Source organism: Pocillopora damicornis, chromosome 7 (genome assembly GCF_964200805.1).
Source record: "Pocillopora damicornis chromosome 7, jaPocDami1.2, whole genome shotgun sequence".
Lineage (NCBI taxonomy): Eukaryota > Metazoa > Cnidaria > Anthozoa > Scleractinia > Pocilloporidae > Pocillopora > Pocillopora damicornis.
The window spans coordinates 25143283-25160804 of NC_142676.1; the positions used below are offsets into that span (position 1 = coordinate 25143283).

A 17522-nucleotide genomic window follows, 5' to 3' on the forward strand; every position below is an offset into this window, starting at 1 on the left:
CACCTTAGTCCTATGATTGTAAATGGGTGGGGGTTGTCATGCGACCATTCTTGCCTATGCCTCTTTTCATTTTCAACGGTTACTTAAAAGCGGAATTTTCATGATAACTGTAATAGAGTGTATCAAATCTTTTCAAATGATAACTCTGACGTTTCATGGCTACGAGTCTTAACATTTTAAATCGAGATCAAGTTTTATAACGTTGACCTCTCCTCTGAATTGTGGTTTAGACTGAGGTGTATCAAATCACATCACATCTTTGATTTTTTATTTGCTATATTTCTTTTCATCTTCAAAACTACAACTGTGGCCGAAATGTCTATTCATTTCGAAGAAATTCTTTCACTGTCTGATACGGAGAAGGCTTTTCAGCTCCGTACAAACATTTCTTGTCCTGTAATGTGGCTACAGGCTTGTTGTAGAAGTGAGTAAAGCCCTTTTCCTTTAAAAAACTTCTCACTTCTTCATTATATTGGCTTTTGAATATTTCTACGTCTCTCGTCAGCACAAACAACATAATCTGCTTGCTATCTGTGACCACAGAGTACTGGTAAAGACCTTTTTCACCAAACGTAGGTGGTCCTAGTTTTACCACCCAATCTGTTAAGAAGAAAACGCATCCGTTAGCTTTTGCTTGTCAGTAAATACATTAAATTATTATTATTATTTTTTTACCTCCTCGCATCGGTATGCTAGCGACTGGAGCGCAGGCTACAGTACCCAAGCATAAAAGACATTGCGACATCGGTGTTTTGCAACCGGCTTTTTGCACAGTTGTGTGTCCCAGTCCCTCTCGTTCGTTCGTTCTCGTTCATGATAGTTCGGATCGTTCCCTCCCACCTCAGACTAACCATGTATGTTAAGTTCAAGGGAAACGCTGCATCCTTTTCTTTACGTAATAGCTTAGCGTCGTTTACACTTACATGAACCGAGGATAGGTACGCCGTCCAGATGCAGTGTTAGCTTTCCTGGTTCGTCGGGGTTGGTCATGTAGGCATACCCAGTGATGCTGCTTTCCTTTCCTGTCGGTTTGCAGAGTCTCCCTCTATTCAGAACTCCTATTTTTTCATCTTTCCGGAGTGAATCTGAAAATAATTTTGTAAGAACAATTTTAAATTGGGCTTTGGTAACCAGTGGTATGTCAGACAAACTTTTTAAGTACGAATGTTCACTTACAATCCGCTGTCACGCAAACTTGGTTACGCTCAGAAGTAACCATAACTGCGGGGTCGGCATATACCTATTCGCACAGAAAAATAAAGAAAATGAAATTGAAATGACACCAAAGGAAATGATATCAAAGGGGAGGTGCTGATGAAAAAGTTTACACTATTTCACGCTAGGGGAATAATCGCGTGATATACATGCGCAGGAAAGAAAACGTGAATGAAAGATTTACGATCCACTTTAACGTGACCATCAGCTCAAAAGATGAAAAACGAGGAGCATTTGCTGATGAACACAGATACTTTAATTTTTCGCCAACTTTGATCACAGTATATGGAATTTTACTAATAGTTGCCGAGTAAATACTGTAATCAATTACCTTTTTGTAAAAAGGCCTTGTTAACTTCCTATCGGCCATTACGCATCAGAGCCCAGCTGTTCGAAGGCTGATTAGCGCTAACCCAGGGTTAAAATTTTATCTTGGTTTCTTTATACCTTTGTTTGAAAGTCTTTCTCTAATAATTTTCTCTCTTCTTTGAAGGGCATCCAGTCATCAAGTTGTAGACAAAAATAATTGTATTGAATTTTCTTTTAAAGCTTTCAGATCTTAAACTAGATTTCTCACTAACCCTGAGTTATCTTAACCAAGCTTTGAACAACCAGGCCCAGACGAAAGTACATATCAAACGACAACTTTTTGCAAACTAGTGCGCAATGTCTATTGTATGGAACATGCAGTATTGTAAGGTTTATATTTTGCTTTCATGCAGAGCATAGGGTCATACACATGTATTCGACAAGTTTTTAACCTTCACTCAGTTTGTATCGGCCATGTCGTGCTGTGCGAGTAAATGGGTTTAAACGGCATCGCTTATGCCTAATAAATTCTCAAAAGGTTTTTGACATACATTATCGCACAGTTAAAATGTTGGAAAGCGTTGCGTTGAAAGAGACTTCGTCCCTCAAAGTAGTCCACAAGTAATACACGTGGTTACATAATCATGAACCATCACAGTACACAGCTTTACCTGATACCAGCGACCAAGATATTTTGTCACATTCAAAGAAGGAACGGTGTCTATGCCGAAAGCACAGCTGAAAAATACAGCAACTAGAATCACAGCGTACTTCATGTCGACTTCTGAAGGGCAACGCCACAAGATGAGTGATGTCTGTTCCGCTACGTGTGTGAATAAGACTAAATATATGTTACCCAAGTGATTACATGAAACATCATTTCTAAATATAGTAACATGACAATGCGTGACGGTCGTGAGACCCGCCTCCCGTTCCATTGTCTTCAATCTGGTAGGGCATTCTCACCGTTGATTGAGCTGTTGGCGTCGGAGAAATAAAAGAAATAGAAAAGCCTGTGACTTTTCGGAAACTTTCAGAGTAACCTGGCGACACCTCGGGATTTACTCGGCACTTACTCGACCTCTTTCGTGTCGATTTCATCTTAAATACACGAATTTTCATCCACAAAAACTACTTTCTCACAGTTCATACTTAGTGTCGTGCACCACCTTTCGAGTTAAAAAAAACCGTGGGTCCAGTCCATGCTCACTGGCGTTGTTGCGTCGAACACCACCTTTCGAGTTTACAAGATATATTGGAGGAGTGATTGCACGTATAGATAAATCATCTCGTTGCGTGTAAGAAAAGGAAATGTTACGCCTAAACTGTGCTAAATCAATGACGATCACACAAAGTCAAAAAAGCTAAACATCAACGAGTATGAAGGGGTAGGGAGGAAGTGATGGGTAAAATTTCTCAATACGTAATAATTATAATCATCAAAAGGAAGTGACTTAGACTCAATCAGATCAAATGAACTTAACCGGTGATGAGAAACTGAGTACTAACGATATGTAATATTTATGATGAATGTCCTGTAGACATTACGCATTATTTTGCAAAAAGACAAAACGTTATTTACTTTTATCTGATGAGTAATGGCCTATCCGAAGTTAATAAGGCCTTGTACCAAGAAGTAATTGTTTACAGTATTTGATATTTGCTCTGCAGTAATTAATATAATCAATATTTCAAAGTGTGGAGAAAAATTTTAGTGTCTGGGTTCCTAAGAAAATGCGCGTCGTTTTCAATCTTTGAGCAGTGTTATGTAATGTGATGGCTGACTCACGTTTCCTTGCGAGCGCTCGCAAATCACGAGATTATTAGCCTAAGCGTGTTATAGTGTGAAATATTTCATCAACACCTTCACATCAACTGAATGTTTTTTTTCTTATGGCAGCTTCTGAGCGTGATGTAGTACGCGTGACACCGGCCCTTACTCCAACCCTAACCTCACCCCTGCATAGACTCTTACGTGACCAATATTATAGACCCCCTCTCAGTCACCAATAGGCAAATGCTACTTTTTGCCATCCCAGCTTCGTCATTCTCTGTTTATGTTTCCAACTTATTCTTAAATACCTACTTAACAGAATCGTCTTACCCTGAAAATGTGTGACCCCACATTCTAGTAACTTTATTGAAAATGTAGCCCTAAGCAACTGGTTGGCACATGTTGGATCGACATCAACAGGCAGGCTGTTCAATCCTGCTGGGTGGAGGACCTTGACTGCCTCATGATTCTAACGTCACGGAAGGGTCCAAGAGCAGCGGAGCAAAGGAATCATTGAGTTCACAAGTTTTTACACTTTCCAGTGAACGTCATACCACAATAGAGGGATCAGGAACATTTTCTTGGAATGACAATGACAACTATTTTTCTCACTCTCTTGGAATACGTTCACGACTTACTCCTCAGGCGACGTCATGCTTTTAAAAAACTACTGTCGACATCATCAGCTCCGGAGATCAGGAGATGCAACATGGGGCGGTCTCCACCCATGACTATTACGTTGCATGTCACCTTATTTTGAAACAGTGTACAATACATATCCCATTACCTGCTGTATTTCGTGCTATACATTAACGTAATGGAACTCCTATCCCTCAGCTTGCAGGATTACCTTCAGAAGTTGACATGAAGTACCCTGTGTTTCTAGTTGCTGTATTTAATTTTTCAGCTGTGCTTTTGGATATACATCATCCCCTCTTTGATTACATCAAAATATCTTAGATTTTTATTGGGTCACGAAAACAAAATAGCCCTGATCCCCCCCTACAAGAGGGTCTCAATGGGGTGATGGCTTTTGCGATTGAGATTAAATTTTTTGGCCATTTCACGGCTACGGTTAACCCAAAATGACACGAAAGGATACATTGTTATAAGGAAAAATGTTTACGGTTAACATTCTTTGCGACTAATAGTTAAAATTTGTCAATTTTTACACCCTAACGACTAAATTTCACTATGCTTCTCACCAGGGGTTAAAGTTAGGGCTTGGAGAGTTAAGGTCGGCGATAAAAACTGAATAAAGTATACGGGAGAGCGACGAAATCGGTGATTCTGTCAAATTTCAAATAGGAGGGAGGAATGGGGGGTAGGGGGAGGAAGCGGGCAAGAAGCCGTTCGTAAAAAGAATTCACAGAGAACTTGTGCAAAACCCCGACGAAAAGTGTAGTTTGTACCTAAAAGTAGAAGTCTTTCGTCCAGTTACACTAACATTATTGTGTTGTGACGATAATGCACCCGGCAGCGAACGCAATGCACCGGGCATTGCCCAAAATCCAGCGCGCGTTAGGCCATGATGCCCCGCGTACCAGGGTAAATGCATTACACGCTGATAAGCCTCGCTTTAAACTGAAGACACAAAACCCTAAGGGGAAAGCTATAGTTTAAGCGATCTTAGGGTAAGTGTATGTAACTCTTCGTTGTGCACAATGATAACTGGAATCTTGGATAATGCTTTGCATGTGTTGTCAGCAACTAACTCCCGATTACAGATCGTTCCTCGGCCCTAACACATCCCATTGTTTTGTCATTTCATTCCATAAGATTTTTTGATACAGTGTGCGGAGTTCCACCTCCACAGCTTTAAGGCAAAATTCAACAAATAGCAGATGACAGCATCGACGAATTGTTCTAGAATTCTACTAATATTCTGTGTACATAACTGATAATCGTAAATATTTGTATTATTGGATTGCAATTTTGGGTTAGAGCTGGTCGATTATTTTGTAACATCTGACAATACTTTCTCGTCGTCCTTCTTATTCCCGTGGACTAAAACTGTTGATCATCCTTTAAGTAGAGCCATTTTGGTGAAATTCTGATAAAAAAAAAAAAGCCTGCGTCTGAGGTTTTCGTGCGCGGTAAGTTTAGCTGTTAGTTTGACCAATCGTCATTAGCTCTTTTGAACGTTTTCCTTTACTAAGGTAAGTGACAGTTACTGTTCTTGCGATTATTGCATTCAAATCACAAATCAATGGGCTCACCGCATTGGAATTTTTTTTTCTGATAATTTTACGGATTTCATTGTGCGTGGCGCGCACACAGTCGACTTGCTCCAGAAACTTTCTTCCCGGTGGCTATTACTTTGCAACAAGTTCAAACATGGAAACAGATTACTCGCTTTCTGGCTTTGTGTTTGAGACTTCGACAGTATCATTTTTAGTGGAGTGTTTTAGGAAATGTAGGTTGAACTGTCGATGCATCTCGTTTAATTAAGAGTGAGTCCGGACAACTGTGAGCTGAATGAAGCAAACAAGTATCTGAAGGCGAATGCTTTGCAACTCAAACAAGGAAGTCAATACTATGATCTGCTCATTGATTATAATGTTGTGGTGAGTCAAACAATTCAAGTGCACAATTTTTTACGGATAAAAATGACCATGTTACCAATAAGATGATTTTAACATGCATTACAAACACTGCTTAGATATTTGTATATATTTGTAGAAATAGCTAGATTTCATTTATTATTTGGACTGAGATCTTTCATTGTACAAAAATAGCCAAAAATTAAAATACGAATGGCACAGCGCTCGTAAAATGAACTTTTCCCATTACCAAACAATACGAACGAGTCATCCTGCAAATGAATCTCGGTCACGATTGGTGTTTAGCTGCAGGAATACTGACTCGATCCCAGTCGTGTCTGAGCACATTGCGCCGGGGGAGATGGGAATTAAAAGAAGCTACCTTCCCACCGTCCTCTTCGTTCCTTGTTATTAGCACTCGTTCCCATCTCTCGCGCTTCTGAGTACGAGACGAGACCCTTGTTGATGAGAAAATCGTTCGGGTGCAGGCTGTAAAGGAACATTTAAAGTGTCGTTTCTGAGTTATGAATTATGTAATTGGATTATGTTGAAAGGAAGCTAAATGTATCATATCAAAGCAAACACGTCACATGGCCTAACATTGTCATTTATTGTTGTTTTTTTTTAGTATTATCATCATTATTTTTTTTTTGCTTTAAAAGCAGAGTAGAAGTCATTCGTCAGCTTGTCACAACGGCTGTTGTCATTCACAGCCATGCCTCAATGGGAGAACATGTCAAGAGTTTTGTGACGATGGGGCTGCAAACCGGCGAATACTTTGAATATTCTTGCAGTCTTCATCAACATTGTTTTGCCAACAGATGGCTTTTCATTTGATTCCCAGTGTGGGAATAACACCTTGTTTTGTGGCCCACCGGGAGTTTCCGTTGATGACATGGAGCTGCAGTTCAAAAATTTGACTTCTCCCCTGGCCGTCAATGCAAACCAAGAATTGCATATGTGGTTCGGAGAAGATCTGTTTGACTGTTTTGAGACAGACAATGGCGGCAAAACATGCGCTGATAGGTATGGACTGTATATGTAAATAGAACTGTATCAGGTGCTGTATGTGGTGCACCAATAATCCTGTCTTTGCGGTTCATATACAACTACCTTGTAACGTCACTAATAATTCACAACTCATTATACTTTTCTCAACTTCTAGATTACGCAACGGGCTGTCTATTGGGTATAACTTGTCACAAAAGATCTAAATGCACTTATTTCGTGGCTCAATCCTCCGTGACTGTTGATGTATTATTTTTTATAAATTATATATAACTTCAGGAAATGAGAGATAAAGGAAATAGGGAAACTCAAAAGCAATCATTGGAAAAGATATTAAAAATGAAACGCAAACGAATTTGGTCGATCTGCTTATGCTGCTTATGTCCATATTCAAATAAAAGTTAATATATCATTAAGGATATGGGAGCCCAGGGAAATGTCTGAGATATTAAACTTTTTCTCGTTATCCAGATATATGATTGAGAGAGTAATTAAAACCTTCTTCTGTCTTTGTTTGAAATAAATTCTAGATTTTAACTTTTGTTCTTAATAAACATCGTCACTCCCAACAACCTATTTATTTGTAAAAAAAGAAAGACCCAATAAGGGAAGCGCAACTAAAACCGGTTTGGCCCGAATTAATTAACATTTGAAAGGAAAAAAGCTGTTTTTACGGTTTAATTAAAATTATCTACGGTTAGTTTTCAAAACTTAGTGGTGACCATCTGCAGCAAGTCATTTTTTTTTTTAAGACATGTCTCGATTGTTGTCGATTGTAATTTTCTTGGATTTCATCTTAGTTGTTGTCTTTTCGGTTCACGATAATGGTGAGTAAGTTTCGTTTGAATCGCGTTTTCTTAAACTTTGAATAAGTTATTCGACTTTAGAGTGGATATTTCCGTTTGACAATGTTTTATCAGGGATTGCCATAACAGCATACTTGAATTAATCATTGCAAAAAGTTTATTTTTAAGAGTTTTGCGGGATTCCACTCTCCACTCACAAGAACTGACCGGTGCTCAAGTTTTTCCTCTTCTATCTCACTGGCGGTTATGAATATTTGATTTTGCACGTTCTCAGTTTAGACTCTAGGATTTATTTCTACCATGGGCAGATGCTTCTTAAAGCTATTTCCTGAAAATAAGATAAAAAATTTTCCTTTTGTAGCCATGGAAACGTTTCTAAAATCCCTGATATTCATCTAAATCGCCAAAAAAAAAAAATAAATAAATAAAGCGAAATTTCTTCAGCCTAAAATTTTCGAAACATTTACAAAATGTTGTCTTTATTCGATCTCTTGTAACAGATAACTGTCGCCAGTTAGACTTTGATCTTCCAATATTTGGAAAGGCTTTGGCCAATCACGTGATCCGAACTATCCAAGTCCCGGATGTCCTGCTCTGTCAGTTGTATTGTTTTCTGGAAGCGGATTGTGTGTCGGTGAATGTAAGAGCTGCAAACCATAGCCCAGAAAAGATCTGTGAACTCAATAACAAAGATGCAAACAGCCATCCTGAGGATTTGATTCTCATTCACCAATCTTCATTCCATGGGACAAAAGTAATGGGATTTTTCTGAATATTTGTCAGTTTTTTATCGAAAAATGAGATTACATGAAACAGTGATCAGTGAAACGCTTTGTAAAGAAACTAAACAATTTCGCTGAATAAAATCAATATCGCTAATCTTTCCATTCGCGGTTTTTAGAATGCCTGCTCCAGTAATCCTTGCTTGAGTGGCGTCACGTGTCAAACTGGATTCACCGAAAAAGGATACCGCTGTCTTTGTCCAACAGGTTCCTTTTGCACAGAAGGTTTGGTCTTACTTATGTTCTTTTCAGCAGAGTTATCGAAATGTCCTCAATAGCCTGAATGAAGCAGCAGGTCACTAGATGGCACCACAACTCGGAAAAATACAAGGACAATAGTTTCACGTATCGAAACATTATCGAAAATCTTCTTCTCGTGTTCAATTGTCCATAAAAATGCCAACCTAAATTCTGTAGTCTTTCTACAATAGGACCACTTCTTCTGATAGGGCAAAGCATGATTCCCTTGGAATTAACTTTTCACAATTGACCCGAAAAAGACAACATTTCTTCTGAGCTCAAGAAGGATTTGTCAAAAATAAATTCCTCGGCACCACAAGACATCATAACGGTATCCTTTTCTTTGATTTGATCTTTCTTCAGTTCAGTGGATAAAAATAAACACTTCACCAGTCTGTTTTGGTGCTCGTAACAATTCATATGGCGTCTTCAAGATTCCATCAGCTGGTCGCGTGATCTCTTTTAAACTGGTACATCTATTTGGGTACGTGGTCTGTAGTAAACGGTCAGGCAAGTCAAAATGGGGATGCAAATTCAGATATCCTCCTAAGCTGGCAGTTTTTGTCACAGATCGTCTTCAGCGGCCGATTTTGCCGCCAGATAATACGGTGTTTCGTAGGTTCAATGGGGCGCATAATCAGTGTGCAAATGGAATTTATTATGGCCTCCCTGGATTCAACGAAGACTCTCGGGAACTGAGGTTCAATAACTTTTCTTCCCCTATGACGGTCACAGAGGGTCAAGAATTTCAAATATGGTACGGAGAGGATCTGAAAGACTGCACTGAAGACGACAATGACGGACAAAGTTGTGTTGACATATACGGCTTGTACGTGTAGGAGACTTTTTGTAAGGGGGTGGTCTGACATTTAGATTATGAAACTCTCACTTTTCAGATTGCTGCGTGCTCTTTACGTCAATTCCTCTTACTCTCAAGACCGGCTATAAAGGCACCCTCTTTGCATAAAAGTTTTCATTTAGTGAACCCAACTCAGCTCCGCGAAGATGAGCTAACATTTCTCCAGCTTTTATCTCAGCTTTTTAAAACAGTTCTGTCGCAATTATACGAATCACACACAAAAAAATTGTTAAAACCTGTAAATATTATTACCTGAGACTCGTTTTTGACTGAGCATTTCTTTCGGTTGTGGTAGTTTTTCGATAATTGTCGTCTCAGAAATGTTTGTCCCAAGAATATATATATATATATTTAAAGTTTGCATTAATGGTTTAGTAGTAAATAACAATGATCACATAAAAAGCTTTGCCAAAGGTGTGTTTACTAAAGGATTTCGACACTTCCTGTCACATGACTATCACGAGAGGTTTAATTTGTTTTATCTCAAAAGACACGAAGAGCAAACTAAATGAAACTGTACAGGAAGTATTTAGGCTGCTATTAAACCAGTTACGGCTGTGTACTCTACTGTTTCAGCAAAATTCAGAAAATTATACCGTTCTGCGTTCTGGCTCATAGCACTGGCATGTCTTGTAATTCTGTGTTGGTGATAACAGTCGTACTTGTTCATGGTTAGTGCAATCATTTTAGTTAGTCTACGTAAATCGTTTTAGATATAATCAGTACTATCAGGTATGAAATGTCAAAATTGATACCTATTGCTTTTGGGTTGTTCTTCAGTTACTTCTGACGTGTCTGTTGTCAGAAATATTTAAATAAAAGATGTTCTATGCTCTGCCCTGTGAGCATTGATAGCATAGTGAGTACTGTTTGTGATATCAGTAGTTTAAGTATAATAATTGTTAGGTCATGTCGCGTGTATCATTTCCGACGCCAGGAGAATTATATATCTTGCAGTATGTAAATAGTCTCAAATTAAAAATCGATTAGAATCCATGCTTCTTTTCTTACTGAAAGGCTCATCGACTGCTTGCAAAAGAAAAGCAAAGGCTTCGTTGACGTTCGGACGAAAGGAGTTAAGAGCGAATTTTTTTTATCACCGCGTGGGAGGTGGCACATGATCGGAAAAATCACTATCCTCATATTTCGCTCAGAGATACATTAGGGTAAGTCTATAAACGTGGTATAATTTTTTTGTTCAGAGCTGTTTTTATTTTCTAGAAAATCACCAAACACTGTATCGAGCCCCAACCGCCATAAAATGACCGAAATGAAGTCGACGAGTAGGGCAACAAAACCTTTATTCCTCAAAAGCGCAAAAGAAAGCAAGTCTTTCTGAATTTTACCTATTTGTATACGAGGTATTAAAAAATGATTTGAATCTAATAACGGGCTTGTTGACTTAACTATGAATTATTGGCGAATATTTGAAAATAGCCAAAATTTGATTGATTAAAAATTACATTTTGGAGCAGTTTTTCAATAAAAATTCTTCCTACCTGGTATAACTCGGAATCACTTGAGATGAGCATTTTTACAAAGTGGAAAGAATGTTCTCTCCATGGATATAAAAATTAATTTGGGGCTCTTAATTACTGCGAAGAAGTAGCCCGGTCTATTTCGTGCAAATCGTAACGCCGCCATGTAAACAACCGCAGATAATCCAATTAGGCTTTTAATTATCGAAGCCATAATTCCAACAAAATCTTATCGCTTTCACCTATACTAGATTGTAAACTGGATTTCTTAGGCTCACCTGGCGAAAAACACCTTTCTAAGATTGGTTCCTTGCCTCAATCTTGTTATAAAGAGACTTGACAACAGCTTCGATGGTACAGCACTACAGGCGGTGTATACCAAATCACACTGAAAACATCTCACGAAGGTTCCTGCCGGAAACGTCGCATTGCTGGACAGTTATAACCATATTTCAGCTTGGAACACTCACATTTTACAAGTCTTCCTTTCACAATAAGAATGGAAGTTTGTTTTTTATAGAACGAGCCAGAGCATCCTGACAGATGAAATGAATCATTGACGTTCGTTTTTTGCGATGGTGTCACGCAATAACATGTCACTCGAAAGGAGGCTCGGTTACCAATACGCTCTTATTTTCTTTCCTTCTTATCCCCTATTTTTTATTTCCGGGAAAAAGTTTTAAATCCAGAATTTAAAATTACCGTTGTTTGCATTTTTTAAGCGCGATACCACTCATGCGTCACCCTAGACTGCTAAATGAATTAGCTATATGTTACTACAGCATAGAGGAAATTTCACTGCATTAATTTTTAACGACGTAAAAAAATGTGTTATCCTATTTTGTAAATTGTGACGGCTTGCAGGGTAGACAGGTGCAGGAGTGGAAAAATTAAATTGGGAGTAGCTTTCTAAAATACTCAGCGCTAAAAAAATAAATTAGATTAGGCACAGTTTCTAACCATATAATGAGCGTCGCGCCATAAATTTTCCAAAGCAAACTAAAATGGTGTTTTCGTTTGGCCGCCGATTTTTTTAAGAGGTGAGCGTACCAAATGGAAATCAATTGCTCCTTTCAAAGATTAGTTGGGGGATGCTGCTCCCAAGATAAGCGAAGTCGAGTTGCAGGAAAAGCTTCTCTTATAGTCCCTCTGCGCTTATGTGAGAAAGACATCTCAGCACACAAACAGGCTGTGGGCGTGAATGATGTTGAATCGAAAGTCAATCTCATTTTAGCACGGGCATCGATATTCACGTTGCCTTCCAATATTTCGGTATCTCGATATCTCCGTTCATCGTAAGCTGCCTTACGTGAGCAAGGTCGAAGCCCTTTGTTTTAGCTGTACCTGTCAGCAGTGAAAAACTACATGTAGCTTGAATATTGGTTTCATTGACCAGGAAAACACCTAAAGTATATGACACTGTATTCTTTTCCTTTCCTTACTTTCTTTCTTTCTTTCTTTCTTTCTTTCTTTCTTTCTTTTTTTGCTTTATAAAACCCATTCAGTTAGCTGGTATGGAGGAACTTCCTGATTTCTTGAATCTCCGAGCGTACGCCGCCTCTGTCTTGTCGAGAATTCGGGATCTCAAAGAATGGCCGATTAATTGTTTGATTAAGGGACGGGAAACAACTTTTTTCCGAGTTCGAGTTGAGAAAACTGTCAAGTTTCTAGCGATGGCCATTATCATCGTAGCAATCAAGGTACAAAATCGAAAGGTTTAAATTGATGAGCACGCTATCGTAAGGAAAATTAAAAAAAAACGACAACAACAACAAAAACAAAAAAAAAGAGATTGTGTAAGTCCAAAGCTTTAAAAAATGTGATTGTAATGACCTACAGTCAGGCGATATCAAATGACACGTAATGTCTCGCGGCCTGATACAAGCGGCCGACTTTGTGACTCGAAGATTTACGTTTTTAGTGAAGTTTAACGTTCAAAGTGCATAGATAAAGCACGAAATTGTTAGTCTGTTGTTCTGTTTACATAGTAGAATTTTTCCAGTGTCATTAGAAAAGAACGCCTCACCGTGGAACCTGTCTGCCTGCCACTGAAGGTCATGGTAGACCTTATCGATCCACTAGGGACACGTAGGTGATGTATATAATCACGGAGCACTAGACAATTAACTTCCAACTAGTTGTTTTAGTTAACTGGGAAGTTCGTCATTTGAGAGGTTACGCATGACGTTTGTTTTTCCGAACGTCAAAAATTCAATTTCTGTCGTCTGTCTCTAGGCGTGTGTGCACGGAATTAAGTAGGTTTGATTTATTTTATTTTATTTTTTGTGCAGGATTTTTTTAAGAATTCCATAAATAGGTAACAAAATGAAAGGCAAGCTTGCGTTTGCCGTTTGCCGTTTGCCGTTAAACGTCATGCTTAAAGTGCCTATTGATAAATAGAATCTTTGCAAGCGCGTAGTCGTGGAAATAGAGTCGATAACAACGCATGTATAGTCAGTACCAGGGGGTGACTAAATTTACGAAAACGTCAAAAAGTAGTTTTTCAGAATGGCACTGATTCAAAACACTCAAAAGAGATCTACTACGTTTTTTAAGTGAATTCGCGCAGGTTTTTGTTTAAAACATAACACTGACTAAGAAATAAATATTAGTTGGCCCTGCATTCGGTACAGCGATGTCTGCAGACGAATGCCTGTCTGGGTGTCCTGTGCACGTTTAGCGTGATTGCGTGACAAACATGAATGATGACACACGACTTCGTTGGTGAACATCGTTGTGCCATTTGGGGAGCCAAACGTTTCTTAACTGAAACTGTAAGCAATCAAAGCATCTTGGTTTATCGTGCTAAAAAGACTTTTGTGTATACTGGAGTTGTATGGAAACAGAATATAGAGTTGCGATGGTTTGCGATGATTTATGAACAGCTCCGAGTATTGTAAATGGTCAAGCCGGACGTTGTAAACACTTTTCAAGTGAACATGGCGATTTGAAACAAAAATAATGGAAACATCACTCCTTAATCACTGGTTTCAGAAGGTAAGGGTAACATATTAAGTTTCTGATAAAGCACAGCTCAAAGCGATAAGATTTTGAAGAAATTATGGCTTCGATAATAAAAGAATAATTGGATTATCTGCGGTTGTTTACACGGCGGCGTTGCGATTTGCACAAAATAAATCGGGCTATTTCTTCGCAGTAATTAAGAGCCCCAAATTAATTTTTATATCCTTGAAAAGAACATCGTTTCCAATTTTCAGAAATGCTCATCTCAAGTGATTCCGAGTTATACCGAGTAGGAAAAATTTTTATTGAAAAACTGCTCCAAAATGAAATTTTTAATCAATCAAATTTTGGCGATTTTCAAATATTCGCCAATAATTCATAGTTATGTCAATAATCCCGTTAGTAGATTCAAATCATTTGTTAATACCTCGTATACAAATAGATAATATTCGGAAAGACTTGCTTTCTTTTGCGCTTTTGAAGAATAACGTTTTTGTTGCCCTACTCGTCGGCTTCATTTGGGCCACTGTTATGGCGGTTGGGGCTCGATATAGTGTTTGGTGATTTTCTAGAAAATAAAAACAGTTCTGAACAAAAAAATTATACCACGTTTATAGACTTACCCTAAGGTATCTTTGAGCGAAGTATGAAGGTAGGGCTTTTTCTAGGCATGTGCCACATTTTTTTGATTTCACGCGGTCTCCAGAAAAATTCTCTCTTAAGTCGATAGGAGTAGAGTCGTCCCAGTCTCTTCTCGAATAAATTATACCTACTGGAAGTTAAACCTTTTTAGGTTTCGTTGTGATTATTTCAACGAAAATTCTTCCCTGCTTTTTATCTATTCATCCCTAGAGACTTTATTACCATTAAGAACATGGGTAGTGGTTTATCTTTTCTTCAACCTTGGTAACTCTATGTAAACATAGTCGGCTTTTCGTATTTGTTCCAAAGTCATCACGGTATCACTTATTCATGACGAGCTTTGCCCACCAAAATAATTTATGCAAATTAGGCTAAGCCGGATCTGAGATCCGCCTGGCAATTATTAACTGTAACAGAAGATCTCATTTCGCACCCACAGTACGTTGGAGGTGTTGCGGTTGAGGTCTCTGTAATTACTTTTTTGGCACTTTTCGGCGTCCAAATTGCATGGTTTGAGTAACCCAAAACCTTTAAGCTGACCTTTCTTGTCATAACACGAATGTTTTCCAGATAGGGACACGCGGTAATGTCGGCGTCACTCGCGTGCAGGCATTTTTCAAGATTAAACCCTCGCGTGGAATCAACAGCTCATGTTTACTTTAACGCTCCTTTTAATGCGCACAATGTAGGCCAGGGAAATTTTACATTTTATCGGAATTTTTGCGAAGGATAATAATATTTCGACGCCGACCTAAATTATACGTTGAACAAAACGCAAAACAGCATAACATGTTTAAGAGGAAACTTGAAAAAAAATACAAAGTTGCAGAAACCCTAAAAACCTTCGAATTTGATGGAAGGAAATTTTTAGAAATCTTAAAATTTGACTTCGGAGAAATGTTTTGTTGCGAACATACTTGGGAGACGAAAACGTAAAGCGAAATTATAACATGCTATAATCTAAATGGAGGTATTTTACACTATAAACACTCGAAGGACTTGCTCACTAGTAACAGGAACGTTTGAATTTATTGAACACACACCGATTTCTTCGGCATTGACATATTGGTGAGTTGGAAATAAAAGCGCTTTTATTGCGCACTAAAAGCTAAATGGAAGAAAAACTCAAATTTGTTAAGAAACTAGCCGATAAATTAGAAGAGAACTATCCGTATATTTCGTCATTTATATATTCAGAGTGCCTCTGAAAGTTCCTTTAAAGAGGGGCGTTTTGCTGGCTCTTCGCAAAGAGCAGTTCTGGCCACCTTCAACGATCTTGCTGTCGCTGTTGGGAGCAAATCTAATACTGCCAAAACTATTTTCCCTAAAGAAAATGTCAGATTGGGCACTCTGCCTGCCACTCCCGTTGACAATTTCGGAGGCAATGTGTGGATATTGTTCTCGATACTTCTCCTGTTAATGGGTGGACAAGGACATCGCCGGCTTGGGATCTGACGAGAAACGAGCTTTCCCAAAATCGATGATCACAGGATTCCACTCCTCTCCTCGTTGCTCCATTACCACGTTGTTGCTCTTCACGTCGTTGTGAAGAATACCACATGAATGAATGTGGTTTAACGCCTCGATAAGTTTTTTTAAAATTTCAAGCCAAGTAGGCTTTTCTAATGTTTCTTTCTTTATGGCTTTGTGTAAAGTGAGGCCTTTGTTTTTGTTCCCGTGGAACTTGGTGACAAGTCGAATGGGCTCGCTCTTGGTTATGATACCAAAGAGTAGAGGGACACCACGGTGATCTTTCAGGTGTTTGATCATGGTAGCTTCGTGGCACACTTCGCTTCTCAGGTGAGCGAGGTCGACGTTCTTCCTCTTTTTAAATTCTTTGACAGCTACCACCATATCTCTGTAAAAGGCTAGGTAGCAACTGCCAAATGTTCCAGCGCCAAGAAAATTCGTCGTCCTCACAACTAGCGATGGGTTAATTTCTTTGAACTTTCGCCGCTCCTTATCTTCGTTGCGCTTCTTCTCCTCTGCTAGCTTTTTCATCGCTTTCTCCGCGGATTTTTTTTGCCTCCACCTCTTTCGTGCTTCCTTTCTGATCTTTTTCAGCTTCTCTTTGTCCTTTACTGTTCTTCGTTTGTTCCTGGCCATAGCAGTCTTCACGAACACTTTTACCAGATATGCAATTCAAAGTAATCAGCAAAAAACGAGAGTGAAATGTCCAGCTATTGAAAGCGTTGCAAGTAATTACACTAATGCAGGTATCAAAGCGCTATTGATGAAATTCTAGAAGTTCTGCGTAGCTCGGAAAACCTCCGGAAGAAGAGGTGTGAAAAGACCTCCTTAGAATGAAAAACGGCCTATTGTGCTTTTTTAGTACTAGTTTACTAGCGGCCTTAACGTTCGTCCATATTCAGCACTTATCTCAAACATGGCATCTTTAGCTATCTACAAGACGCGCTGCGATGTATGTGCGTCCAAGTTCAACACTACAACTGCGCTACTGAGACATAGAGAGTCGAAACATCACATTACCGCGCTCGAGGCAGAGTGCGTTACATTCGTCAAGTTCTACAATGGACAAGAGATCGTTTGGCCTCCCCCAAGAATAAGAACGGGAAGGTCTATGAGTTACAAGCAATGGATAAGTGGGATTGTAGAAAGTATCAATTCCTCCCTACATCCGAAAGCCGCTGGTATGTAATTTTTCTCTTTTTCGTTCTTCACACGCTCGAATAGTTGTTAAAATTAAAATTAATTGTGTAATCAAAATGCCACGTCGCCAAATATGGTTTTAGTTTAACCAGCGTCTAGTGAGGTGCTTACGCAAAAAGTTTTTCGAAGGGAACAACAGTGCTTACCGATTTAATATTTTCTCAAGAACATCTCAGTCTATCAAAACACAGAATTAAAAAATAGCAATTACTGGTTCATGTTGAAAATCATC

The 17522-nt window shown here is 38.8% G+C and overlaps 1 protein-coding gene and 2 pseudogenes across 2 annotated transcripts; 1 reads left to right on the forward strand and 2 right to left on the reverse strand.

Moving 5' to 3' along the window:
- Positions 1–283: 283 nt before the first annotated feature.
- Positions 284–2381, reverse strand: LOC113667225 (uncharacterized). Its single transcript, XM_027183029.2, has 4 exons — positions 2196–2381; positions 1177–1240; positions 924–1085; positions 284–600 (listed from the first exon to the last, which is right to left on the reverse strand). The coding sequence occupies exons 1-4, from the start codon at positions 2298–2300 to the stop codon at positions 320–322; spliced, it is 612 nt and encodes a 203-aa protein (XP_027038830.2). The 5' UTR covers positions 2301–2381; the 3' UTR covers positions 284–319.
- A 3126-nt stretch (positions 2382–5507) lies between these two features.
- On the forward strand, positions 5508–9648 carry LOC113667146 (uncharacterized; annotated as a pseudogene). The gene is made up of 7 exons (XR_016188880.1): positions 5508–5865; positions 6507–6594; positions 7500–7524; positions 7824–7872; positions 8086–8409; positions 8557–8662; positions 9041–9648. The product of XR_016188880.1 is annotated as an uncharacterized LOC113667146 (transcript).
- A 6165-nt stretch (positions 9649–15813) lies between these two features.
- LOC149043293 (uncharacterized) lies at positions 15814–16792 on the reverse strand (annotated as a pseudogene).
- Positions 16793–17522: the final 730 nt, after the last annotated feature.